Raw genomic sequence first — 12,313 nt, 5'->3', positions numbered from 1 at the left:
GAGGTGAAGCGTCCCTAACGAAGGGGGGGCAGCCCTGCCCACAACTTCTCCAACCTACGGGGAGCTGGAGAGAGGTGAGTGAGGGGTCCAGAAAGACTTTTTCATCCCCTGCAAAAGCCACAACGGCAGGATTGATGCCACAAGCTAAGCAAAAAAGACACGAGGGAGGAAGAGAGAGAAAGAGAAGGAGAGAGGGTAGGAAGGAGAAGAAAGAGGGGAGAAGGAAGGGAAGGAAGAAGGGGAAGGAGAGGAGGAAGGAAGTAGAGAAGGAAGGGAGGGAGAAAAGAAAAGAAAGAGAAAATAAGGTGAAATGTGGAGGAGAGGTAGGGGAAGAAGAAAGAGAGAAGGAGAGGAGGAAGAGAGAAAAAGAGAAGGAGAGAGGATAGGAAGGAGAAGAAAGAGGGTAGAAGTAGGGGAGAGGTAAGGGAAGGAAGAAGGGGAAGGAGAGGAGGAAGGAAGGAAGTAGAGAAGGGAGGGAGGGAGAAGAGAAAAGAAAGAGAAAATAAGGTGGTGTCATAGCAGGTGTGAAGGATGGCAAACAATACATTCCAAATTATGCTTTATAACCTCTTAAATGGAATAATAATAATATAAGAATGGCAGAGAAAAAGAATAACTATGTGAATGTATACCTAGAACTGTATGTAAGAGAATGACAGTAAAAATATAAAGCACAATATAGGTAAATAATACTTGATCATAAGTAGCTAAGTATAAATAAATAAATGTATATAAAAATGAAAAAAACAACAACACACACACGAAAGCCTGATGCGATGTGTGAATCCGCCTATTGCCAGGACTGGTGCAACGTCTGGAATGCAACCTTTTAACTTGGGCACTAAATGAATGTGGATGACAGCAGGTTTAAGTGCTGGAGCCGCCCACCAAAGCCCTCTGGGGCCACGGGGCCCCTCTGCACGCCAGCCAGGGAGCCCCCTTGCCCTTCAGCCCCGGCCAGCTGCTTCCCACCACCGGCTCAACCCTCCAAGGAGCAACCAAAGTTCAACCAGAGGCCTTTATTTCTTCTAAATTCCCCCAAGAGGCAAATACAAGATTCCAAATAGAACATCATTATATCCTGTGCAGGGAGAGGGCTGAGGGGAGGCTGCCCCCCCCCCCAATCCCAGGCTTCCCAGGAGCAGCCGAGGGGCAGGAGATGCTGGCCGGGCCTGGCCTAAGTCTCCCGCATTTCCTCCGGCAGGGAGGGGGGCTGTTGCTGTGGCTGCAAGGGCTGCTCCCCTTCGCTACGGAGGGTCTTCATGTATCTCTGCATCTTCCCAATCATCCAGGAAGGGATGGTGAAGGGCTTCAGCTCCTCCAGCTTCAGCTCCTGGGAACCCCTGGGGGGAGGAAGAGGAGGGAGGGAGGGAGGGAGGGGGAGGAAAAGGAAGGAGAAAGGAAGAGGAACGAGAGGAAGAAGGAAGGAGAGGAACAGGAAGAGCAGAGGGGAGGAGGAAGAAGGAAGGAGAAGCAGGAGGAAGAGGAGGAGGAAGTGTTCAAGAAGGCCGAGACTGACAGCTTCTCAAAGGAACAGGAGCTGACCCCCCCCCCCCTTTGCCCCTCTCCAGCCTCCTGGGTGTGGGCTGGAGTCCCCTGCCCGCCTGAGCCCCACCTGTACTCGTCACTGGCCGCCAGGTCCTGGATGTCCTCCTCCAGCAGGAGGTAGGCCTGTGCGGGGAGAGAGAGAGGGGGAGGTGGGCAGGAGAAGCGCCAGAGAGCAGCCCACCGTCCTTCGGCCTGATTCCCAGGGCCAGGGGGAAGAAGCCACTGGCCCCCCTCCCACCCCCCCCCCCACTGACCATCTTCCCTCCGGTGGCCCTCATGTACTGCTCCTGAGCCAGCCAGTGCTTGTCCTGGGGGTCTGCCGCGTACTGGGGGAAAAAGAGGGGGGGGGAAAGGCACAGGTGAGGAAGCAGCCGCCGCCCTGAGCCTTGGGGTCCCCCACAGATAGGGGTGGGGTGGGGGAGAGGGCAGGCAATGCCAGGGGGACCTGAGCAGGGAAGCTTGAAGGCCTGTGGGCTCTGTGGCTGCCTGGGGGATCCTGGGGGCTGGAGACCCCTGGGCTGCAGGGAGGGAGGGAAGGGGGGGCAGGATTCAGCCACGCATGACCAGGAAGGCGGTGTGAGCCAAACCTGCCACTCCTCTCCCAACGGCCCTACCTGAGCCTGGAATTACGGCCGTACCTTGTGACGGCCGTTAAGTAGGTTGCCACACAACTTTTGTGGCAGCTGCCGCTAAATGAACTCACGTCAGGTAGTCCTCGACTTACAACGGTTCATTCAGCGACTGTTCAAAGTTACAACAGGGACTTGGGACCATTCTTCAGACACTGAAGTTCCCCCCGGGGTCATGCGATCAAAATTCGGACCTTTGCCAACTGACTCAGGGTTATGACGGTCGCAGCAGCGCCCCAGGGGTCACGTGATCCCCTTTTGCAACCTCCTGACAAACCACGTCAATGAGGAAGGCAGGTTCACGGTTAACAACCGTGTTAACAACTGAACAACTGCGGGGATTCACTTAACAACTGTGGCAAGAAAGGTCGTAAAAGGGGGACAAAGCTCACTTTACAACTTCCTCACTTAGAACAGAAACTTGGGGCTCAACTGTGGCTGTAAGTCGAGGAGCAGCTGCACTCAATGAGCATCTTTTGCTGGAGACTGGAAGCAAAGGCTCTTTTCCAGCAAATCCCCTCCCCCCTGAGCCAGAAATGCCAATCATCTGACCACGTGACCCTGATGGCCGCCAAGTGCCCAAAGTGCTCTCATGGGGGGGGGGGAGAGGGGGGGCAGTGGCCCTCGGAACTCCCAAACCATGTCAAATCTGGGAGGTCCATTGGTTGTAAGTCCGAATGCCTGCAATCAGATGCCGGCTTCTCTCCCTGCGTCCCGACGGCCGAGGAACTGTGGCGTTCTTGCTGACAGCCCCTGGCAGGGGTATGTGGGTGAATTAAGGAGTGCCCCCTCCCCCCAGTGGCCAGGAGGGGCATCCGGAAGAAACCACACTGACCTTAAACAAGTGGGGGTGCTTGATGTAGAGCCGGCCTCTGGTGCCCCCCATCCCAAGGGCCCTGAATCCAGAACGGGAATAGCAATAGTTAGACTTATATACCGCTTCATAGGGCTTTCAGCCCTCTCTAAGCGGTTTACAGAGTCAGCATATCGCCCCCAACAACAATCCAGGTCCTCATTTCACCCACCTCGGAAGGATGGAAGGCTGAGTCAACCCTGAACCGGTGAGATTAGAACAGCCGAACTGCTGAACTGCAGTCAGCTGAAGTAGCCTGCAGTGCTGCATTTAACCACTGCGCCACCTCGGCTCTTTAGTAGTTAAAGCCTGCAAAGGTTAAGGGGCAACATCCCCCCCCCCGAAGAAGCATTGATATGTAGCTGGCTCCCCCTTACTTGTTTGCTCTCGAGCCAAGAACGAAGCTGGTGGTCTCTGTGAGGCGCAGGGGGTCCCACTACAAGGCCAGAGGGGACACGAGTCAGGGGCAGGAACTGACCAGAGGCCGTGCTGACGGTTGGGGCCCAGGTCCAGCCCCTCGGCTCTGCCTCGGAGAGGCTGCCTCCCCTCCCCACTACCCCTCTCCCCCAGGGAAGGCTCTGCAAACTCTGCGTATGCCTGGCATACCTTCGGACCGTCCCTCTGCACCGGTTCACAGGATTTACTCTTCCCCCTGAAAGCAGAGGGAGGGGGGTGGGTGGGTTGGGAAGTGGCCAAACCCGCATTGTGTGCTTGTCCTAACGAGGGGAGAAGGTTCCTTGCTGCCCCCCCAATGCCAGAACTGACTGACACCTTCCAACTCTCCTTATAAAAGGAACCCCTCCCGTCTCCTGGCTTCCTCTTACAATCAGCGGTTTTGGCCAGAGGGGCTTCTCAAGGCTTCACTGGGGGAGAGCAGCCCCCTCCCCCAAGGAACCCCTACTCACGTGCTGACCCCTGAAGCACCACGGTCACTGGGCTGGCTCTGTCCTGGCGGCCTCCCCTTCCTCTGCCAAGGGAAAGAGACCCCCCCCTTCATCAGGACTTCCTGGCCACACCAAGGGTGCCATCCACCTTCTGCCGGGCCCCCTCCCCCAACGGCCTACCTTTTTCGGGATGGGGCTCCCCTGCTGGCTCCCTTCGTCTTCCAGGGGCTTCGCCCGCTGCACAGAGAGGAAGAAAGTGGTACCTGCAGAGCGAGAACGGCCACCTGCCCCAGGTGTGGGCTCCCTGCAGCCAGAGGGCTTCTCCCAGCAAGGAGGCAAAGGGGCCCTTATAGGCTGCTCCCCCAGCCCGGCTTTCTGCCTTTACCTTGATGGCTGCCGCTTCGTGGGGAACTCTCACGATCGGCCTCTTCCCGTCGCAGAACAGGAGCTTGGCCTGCAGGGGGAGGAGGCTGGTCAGACTGACACCAGGAGGGCCGGTCAACGTCCGTGAATCCCTGAGGCTGGTGACTCTGGACATGGTCTGGGAAGGCCTAGGGAGCCCCCCCCCCATTTTCCTTGATTTGAGCAGCTCAGAGATGCGCTTTCAATGATCCCTCTCTCAACACTCCTGTTTTTATGGGTTTATCAAAATATAAAACGCAGAAATACAACAAAAAAATGAAAATAATGGGAGAGGAAAAAGGGGAATTGGAAAAATTCCCAATTTTTCGGTAAATGGAAGAAAAAGAGGAAAGGAATTAACTTCCTGGCACAGTGGAATACAGTAATTACACACAACCTTTAACTTTTGCGTAGTGCAGTGGTTCCCAAACTTGGCAACTTTAAGACTTGTGGACTTCAACTCCCAGAATTCTCCAGCCAGCTCTGCTGGCTGGAGAATTCTGGGAGTTGAACTCCACAAGTCTTAAAGTTGCCAAGTTTGGGAACCACTGGCGTAGTGGAACAAGTTCCCTCCTTTTGTTCCTAATCAGAACAACAGAATAAGACAGAGAGGGAAGAGACCTTGGAGGTCTCCTAGTTCAACCCCTCTGTTCAAGCAAGGACCCCAGACCCCTTTGGACGATTTAAAAGCCTCCTCTTGATGGCGCACGCAGAGTTTCAGAAGGAAAACCAATCCGCCGATTACAGTAATTGTTCTCCCTCTTAGGAAGTTTCTCCTTAGTTGCTTCTCTCCCCGTTGCATTTCTACCTGCTGTTTCTTCCTCTGCTGCCTTCAGCTGCTTTTGGAAAAGAGATTGACTCCCTCCTCTTTGTGGCAGCCTCTCAGATGTCGGAACTCTGTATCAACCCCCTCCCCACAAGTCCTTCTTTTCATGAAACTAGACCTACCCCCTTCGTGCAACCCTTTTTGGTATTATATTATATTGCACTGCAACTGGGTATTACACTCAATGGTCACTCTCGCTCTGCAGCTTTTGCCCAAGGAAGACAGAGAGAATGAAAGAGGCGTTTCACTGGGCAGAAAAAGTAGAAGCAGGGCCCTCCTTTCGCCCGGGGGGGGGGGGGCTGCCCACCTCTCCCCCTCGCCATCCTGCACTCAAGGGCTGATGTCAGCCTCTGCCTTGCTGCTGCTTCGGCTGCCATTGAAACGGGGAGGGGGGGCATGGTATTTGGGAGGGGAATCATTGTTGTGCTGGAGGAAGATTCTAGACACTGTCCTGACCATCTCATTGTGCATGTGGAGGGAGTTTCCCGCCAAGGTTAACTGTCCAGCATTCCACCCTGATGATATTTTTTGAAGATATCTCCCACCTGACAGTTGGGGGAATTATAATTGGACTATAGAATAGAATAGAATTTTATTATTTGTATGCCGCCCTTCTCCGGGAGGACTCAGGGCGGCGAACAATTCAAAAGGGGAAAAAGGGGAACATAAAACAAAATACAGATAATTAAAATAAGCAAGAGTCACGCAACCATACAAGTCGAGAGGGGAGGGAATAGCAATAGCAATAGCAGTAGACTTATATACCGCTTCATAGGCCTTTCAGGCCTCTCTAAGCGGTTTACAGAGAGTCAGCATATTGCCCCCAACAATCTGGGTCCTCATTTTACCCACCTCAGAAGGATGGAAGGCTGAGTCAACCCTGAGCCGGTGAGATTTGAACCGCTGACCTGCTGATCTAGCAGTAGCCTGCAGTGCTGCATTTAACCACTGCACCACCTTGGCTCTTAAACTCATCACCCCCAGGCCTGCCGGCAAAGCCAGGTTTTGACGGCTTTTCGGAAGGCCTGGAGAGAGGTGAGGGTCCGAATCCCTGCGGGGAGTTCGTTCCAGAGGGCCGGAGCTGCCACAGAGAAGGCCCTCCCCCGGGTAATAGCCAGGTGGCATTGGCTGGTAGATGGCACCCGGAGGAGGCCAACCCTGTGAGATCTAATGGGTCTGTGGGAGGTAATTGGCAGCAGGCGGTCTCTCAAGTATGGACTGGGGTGCCAAGGGGAGGGGATTGAACTATACATGATATTATTCGCTTTCGCGCCCAATTAACCAGACTCAGCTTTGCTTTGCTACCGTTCGTTTGTAATTAGTAACAGTACACTTGATTTCAAACAAATGGAGTTGAGTGGTTTCTTTCCTGATTACTAAATGAAGCAGCAGCTGACAGGCAGCCCTTTCTTGGACCCCCCCCCCCGCCCTTACCTGCTCCAGGCAGCTACGACAGGCCTCTTGGATGAGCTGCTCCGTGTCCACGTCCTCCCCGACATTCTCACGCACGTTCCCTGCCGCCTTTTGGAAAAACTGGAGAGAAGGAAGGAGCCGCTCAGGGTCAGAAGGCCGAGGACAGAACGGGCGGCCCTCCCGATGGATGCATTTACAGGCAAGTCCCTGACCTACGACCAAACGGAGCCCCCAATGTTTCTGCTGCTAAGGGAGACACTTCTTCAGTTAGTTTTGTCCCGTTTTAGGACCTTTCCTGCCATAGTTGCTAAGTGGATCACTGCAGTTCAGTTAGTGTAAAGTGAATCATACCGAGCCGAGGTGGCGCAGTGGTTAAATGCAGCACTGCAGGCTACTTCAGCTGACTGCTAGTTCGGCAGTTCAGCTGTTCAAATCTCACCGGCTCAGGGTTGACTCAGCCTTCCATCCTTCCGAGGTGGGTAAAATGAGGACCCAGATTGTTGTTGGGGGCAATATGCTGACTCTGTAAACCGCTTAGAGAGGGCTGAAAGCCCTATGAAGCGGTATATAAGTCTAACTGCTATTGCTATAATCTGGTTTCCCCGTTGACTTGGCTTGTTAAGGCGTTTGCAAAAGGGAACGAATGACATGACTCTGGGACGCTGCAACCGTCATATCTACGAGGCCAAGCGTCTGAATTTTGTTCAGGTGATCACGGAGATGCCGCTGTTGATGGTTGTAAGTGTGAAAAACAATCACAAATCACCTCTTCCAGTGTTGTAACTTCGGGCACTAAATAAGCGCTTGTCAGTTGAAGACGGCCTGTCTTTGTCCATGGAGATTCCCTTTCCCAAGAAGCAACGGGACTTTCTGCTTTTTCTTTGAAGACGTTTCCCTTCTTGTCCAAGAAGCTTCTTCAGCTCTGACTGGATTTGGGGGAGGGGAGGGAAGGATTTACATGCAACCATCAGTCATTCCATTCCACACACCCAGCCAGAGCTGAAGAAGCTTCTTGGATGAGAAGCGAAACGTCTTCGAAGAAAAAGCAGACATTCCAGTTGCATCTTGGAATAAAAGCACCTTTAGGACTACCTGCATTTAATTGTGGCTTCACCCAGTGGCCGGTCTTACGAAAGGCAGCCCTGGCAGATATGTGACACACCCCCCCAAGCCCCCTGCCCCTTTATTAGGCTCCCCAGCGCACTCCTGGCCTCCCACTGGGGCAGCCGGAGGTGGGGCTGGGGGGTGCCTCTGGCCAGGCAGCTGCTCCCTCCCCCAACCCCCTCCCCCTCCGCAGCCCCCTACCTTCATGTACTTGCCGAAGACGGCCTGGATCTCCTCGTTGATGCTGGGCTGCAGGACGGCTCGCAGGAGGTCCATGGAGACCACGGGGTCTGTGAAGCTGCAGAGGGAGGGAGGGAGGGTGGGTGGTCGCCCCAGCCCCTTCCCGGAAGCAGCTCCCTCCCCCGGCAGATATGGGGGGGCCTGGGGGGCAGGGAGGGAGGGGGCTCACCTGGTCATCATCTGGGACCGCCGCCCGCGCCGCTGCACCAGCCGGTGCTTGATCATGATGTTCCAGGGGCTCTGCGGGGAGGGGGGGGAGAAAGAGGGAGGGGTCAGAGGCGTCCCCCGCCACCCCCGCCCCTCCCCCGCCTGCGGGCCCCGCCCTCACCGCCGCCCCCGGCTCCCCGTCGCCCCCCGCCGCCGCCGCCTCCTCCTCGTCGTCGTCCTCGGGCTCCTCGTCCTGCGCCGGCGGCGGCTCGACCTCCCGGGCGGCCCCCATGCTCCGACCAGCGTCCCCGGCCACGGGCGCGCTTCTCTGACGTCACCGATGCGCCGCGGACAGACCCGGAAGCGGCGCCCGTTGCCCGGCAACGGCGGAGTCTTAGTCCCCACCTCCTGGGAGCCCTCACCCCAGAGGAAGAGGGAGGGGCCTTGGCGACCCCTGACGTTGGGGGACCCCCCCATAGATTCCCCCCCCAAGAACTCCCTATCTCTCCCCCCCCCAAGGAAGGAGGGTGAGGGGCGCGTTTGGCCTCCCTGGGGGGGGGTTCAGTCTGGGTTGGCCCTCAAGGGGGGCTCTTGGGCCTGGAAAGGGGGGGGGGGGACTGACGGCCTCTTGGTCCCCCAGGGGCTGCTGATCTATAGGTAGTCCTCCGCTTATGGCCACAACTGAGCAAGACGGTTGTTAAGCAAGCCTTGCCCCATTTTACAACCTTCCCTGCCTTCGTTTTGTTAAGTGAATCACTGCAGTTATTAAGTGAGTCACGCGGTTGGTAAGTGGATCCTGCTTCCCCATTGACTTTGCTTGCCAGGTGGTCACGTGACCCTGGGACACGGACAGCCGTCGTAAATACGAGCATCCGGATTTTGATCACGTGGCCCTTTTGAGCAGTCACTAAATAAAAGGCCGTAAATCAAGGAGCTTGTGGGACTAGACGCAGTGTTTCTCAACCTTGGCGACTTGAAGTCCTGTGGACTTCAACTCCCAGAATCCCCCAGCCAGCATAGCTGGCTGGGGGATTCTGGGACTTGAAGTCCACAGGACTTCAAGTCGCCAAGGTTGAGAAACACTGGAGTAGAGACTGTGGGAGGGGGGCAAATGAGGGTCTCGTGGGGCAGCCGGTTGAGGCCGGAAAGGTTCTGCCTGTCGGGCTTCCTTCTCTGGCCTTCTTCCCTTTTTTAAAGACTTGACATGTTTGCTGCAAGAGAGGCAATGATATCACGCCATTGTCTACGTTAAGAAGTCACGAGAAGACAGGCGGTTTTATTCCCCTTTGTTTTTGAACAAACGAAGGTACAGTATATTAGCTGCCCAACTCCCACATCGGCGACTGGAAAAATGATCATAAAATAAAGCCATTCCAAACCCCTCCATCTCCCTCCCACGGCAGGAACAATACAATCAGAGTCGCCACTTCATCGGCTCCATCTCCACCTCTCCGGACCTGTTGCCAAAACCAGCTTCTCTCTCTCTCTCTCTCTCTCTCTCTCTCTGTTTTGCCAAAGCTCTCCTAAGGATGCTTCCATCGCTGCGTGTGAATCGGAAACGGGTTTGAATTTTGAAAAGGCAGAGCTGCAGACGTCCGGAGTCAAGCCAGCAGATGGGCATTTCTGAATTAATGGCCAGTGATTCGGAGAGCTAGAACGGAAAGGGAGGATACCCAGTGCCTCCAAGGGAAGGTCAACAGGTACCAGGCAGTGGTTTCACCTTTTCCTCCAGGTGTGCGGGAGTGTGTGAGAGAGAGGCAGGGAGAGAAAATAAAGAAGTAAGGGATACGAGCAGAGGGCCTTCCTTGTTCTCTGACTTTTAATTGTCCTTCATTGGATCAATAATCTGTTACACGTGCTTGACAAAATAAGTAGAATAAATAAATAAAATAAGATTGCACAATACAATTCCTTTGGGAGGATCCGGCCAAGGACATCCCCGGATTCGGAACTGGCGCACATTGTGTGAAGCTCTGTGTGTGTCAGCTTTGATTAAATCTAAGAGAAACAACATTTGTTGCTGTAAGATGTGCGGCCTTACAAATCTATAATAAAAGAAAAGGATTTCCACATAGCCTCCCTCCTGACTGAGGCCATACTGACGCACATGATCTGCCTCTGGACTTTAGGATGGCAAGGAACCCAAACAGATTTTTTTTTCAGTGCCCCTGTAGCTTTGAATGGTCTCTGAATGAACTGTTGTAAGTCAAGGGATATCTGCCTGTGGCCATAGTTGGGGGGAGGATGTGCACAGGGAAACGCCAGGAAGCTTTTGGCCTTGGGGTGTAAAGATAGCTTGCGTCAAAAAAAAAAGCAGGTTCCTCTCTGTTTGCCCATTGATAAAGGCTCAGGCACAAGGCTCCCCAAACATGAATGTTCATATATGCATTCTGCAAACCTTTGCTCCCCCCCACCTCTCTCTGTGCTTCCCACCCCTTGAACAGCATTTGCAAAATTGCACATGTGGTTAACAAGGCTGTCATTACCCAGGAACATCCATGAACTTCCTCTTTAAATGGGAACTAGAGACCCCATGACCCCTTGAATCATCCATCCCAGGTTCCTCAGAACCCTCTTAGTGTAGTGCATTCATTGGAAATTTCTTAATAATTCAGGGAGAGCGTCAGACATTTCTGCCTTGAAAGTAGCCCATACTGAACTCTACACACGGCTGAATATTAGCACTTTATAATGCCCTGCTTAGACTTCACCTAGAATCCTGCATCCAGTTTTGGTCTCCACGATGTAGAAAAGATGTGGAGACTCTAGAAAGAGTGCAGAGAAGAGCAACAAAGATGATTAGGGGACTAGAGACTAAAATATATGAAGCACAATTGCAGGAATTGGGTATGTCTAGTCTAGAGAAAAGAAGGACTAAGGGAGACATGATAGCAGCCTTCCAGTATTTGAGGGACTGGCACAAAGAAGAGGGGCGGGGTCAACCTGTTCACCAGAAGGCAATTGATGGAAACTAATCAGGGAGAGAAGCAACCCACAACTAAGGAGAAAATTCTACAGGGAGAACAATTAACCAGTGGAGCAACTTCAGAGGTTGTGGAAGCTTCATCACTGAGGCGTTTGGGAAGAAATTAGACAACAATTTGTCTGAAGTGGTTGAAGGTTTCCCTTCTTGAGTAGGAGGTTGGACTAGAACTACCTTTTTTCTACTTTTCTGACAGAGCAATCAACCCATGGAAGAGAAGTTGACTTTGGAGGTTGTGGGAGCTTCATCACTGGAGGCTTTCAAGAAGAGACTGGACTGTCATCTCTCAGAAATGCTGTAGGGCAGTGTTTCTCAACCTTGGCAACTTGGAAGATGTCAGGACTTCAACTCCCAGAATTCCCCAGCCCTTCTTCAAGGGCTGCCCCATGTAGAGCGTATTGCAGTAGTCCAAGTCTCTCAGTCGCTGCTCGTAAGCCTGTTTTCACTCTGTCTGTGTGTCTCCTTTTGGTTTACTCGTTGTGGCCAGTGGGGTGGGGGTTGGGGGGGGGGGGGTTACCGTTTTTATTCTTGTTGTCCTGGGCTTTGTATCGTCTGTAAGCCAGTCGGAGCCACTGAGGGCGAGTGGGCAGCCATATCTATCCTCTGAGTAAATAAAGTGAATAAACCGAAGCGCATCAGGGTTTGCCAGCGATCGTGGGCGACGATGACGCCAAGCCAGGCATAAACACGCCTGATTCTGGGAGGCTGCAGGCGGAGGAGCAGCAGTGCTGCCAAAACCAGAGCGGCTGACTCTGCACAAGACAAGGGCAGACACAGCCACCCCGGGCGGTCCTCGACTTACAACCTCGGTTGAGCCTGCCGTTCCCATTGCCAAGTGAAAGGCTTGTTCACTGAGTTTTGCCCATTCCCCAACCTTTCTTCTTGCCACAACTATGAAGTGAATCCCAGCAGAGGCTGAGTTGTTAAGTGAATTTGGCTCCGCTTGCCAAAGGGGATGAAGAAGAGGAGGCACAGCCATTTGTCTGAAATAGCGGAGGGCCAGGATGGGATCCTATGGGACCCGGAGCCATGTTTCCTGGCATGCTGGTTTTCAGCTCCGGCGTGCATGCGTGTGCCAGCCAGCTGGCTTTTGGCCTTCTGGAGGACCGGGGTGTGTGTGTGTCGTTTTCACCCTCACCAGTTGAGGAAAGGGAAGGGACCATGCACGCGTGTGTGGGGGTAGGTGTGTGTATGTGTGCGCACATGCACAGGTGGGTGGGGAGGATTGAATTGGTCTGGGTATGTGTGGGGCGTGCGATAGCGCACATGGCCACAATTTGGCAC

General features: G+C 53.9%; 1 protein-coding gene across 1 annotated transcript; it reads right to left on the bottom strand.

Moving 5' to 3' along the window:
- Nucleotides 1-1,004: 1,004 nt before the first annotated feature.
- On the bottom strand, nucleotides 1,005-8,383 carry DNTTIP1 (deoxynucleotidyltransferase terminal interacting protein 1). The gene is made up of 13 exons (XM_087720703.1): nucleotides 8,228-8,383; nucleotides 8,069-8,139; nucleotides 7,861-7,957; nucleotides 6,577-6,675; nucleotides 4,300-4,368; nucleotides 4,095-4,151; nucleotides 3,936-3,997; nucleotides 3,637-3,682; nucleotides 3,408-3,466; nucleotides 3,013-3,073; nucleotides 1,803-1,874; nucleotides 1,616-1,671; nucleotides 1,005-1,343 (listed from the first exon to the last, which is right to left on the bottom strand). Exons 1-13 carry the CDS (start codon nucleotides 8,336-8,338, stop codon nucleotides 1,178-1,180), a joined length of 1,026 nt encoding a protein of 341 aa, XP_087576829.1. The 5' UTR covers nucleotides 8,339-8,383; the 3' UTR covers nucleotides 1,005-1,177.
- Between the last annotated feature and the right edge of the window lie 3,930 nt (nucleotides 8,384-12,313).

This window comes from Thamnophis sirtalis, unplaced genomic scaffold, assembly GCF_051295495.1.
Source record: "Thamnophis sirtalis isolate CommonGarterSnake01/CBP01778 unplaced genomic scaffold, rThaSir2_p1.2 scaffold_7, whole genome shotgun sequence".
NCBI lineage: Eukaryota > Metazoa > Chordata > Lepidosauria > Squamata > Natricidae > Thamnophis > Thamnophis sirtalis.
This window is presented reverse-complemented; position numbering and strand designations above follow the sequence as displayed.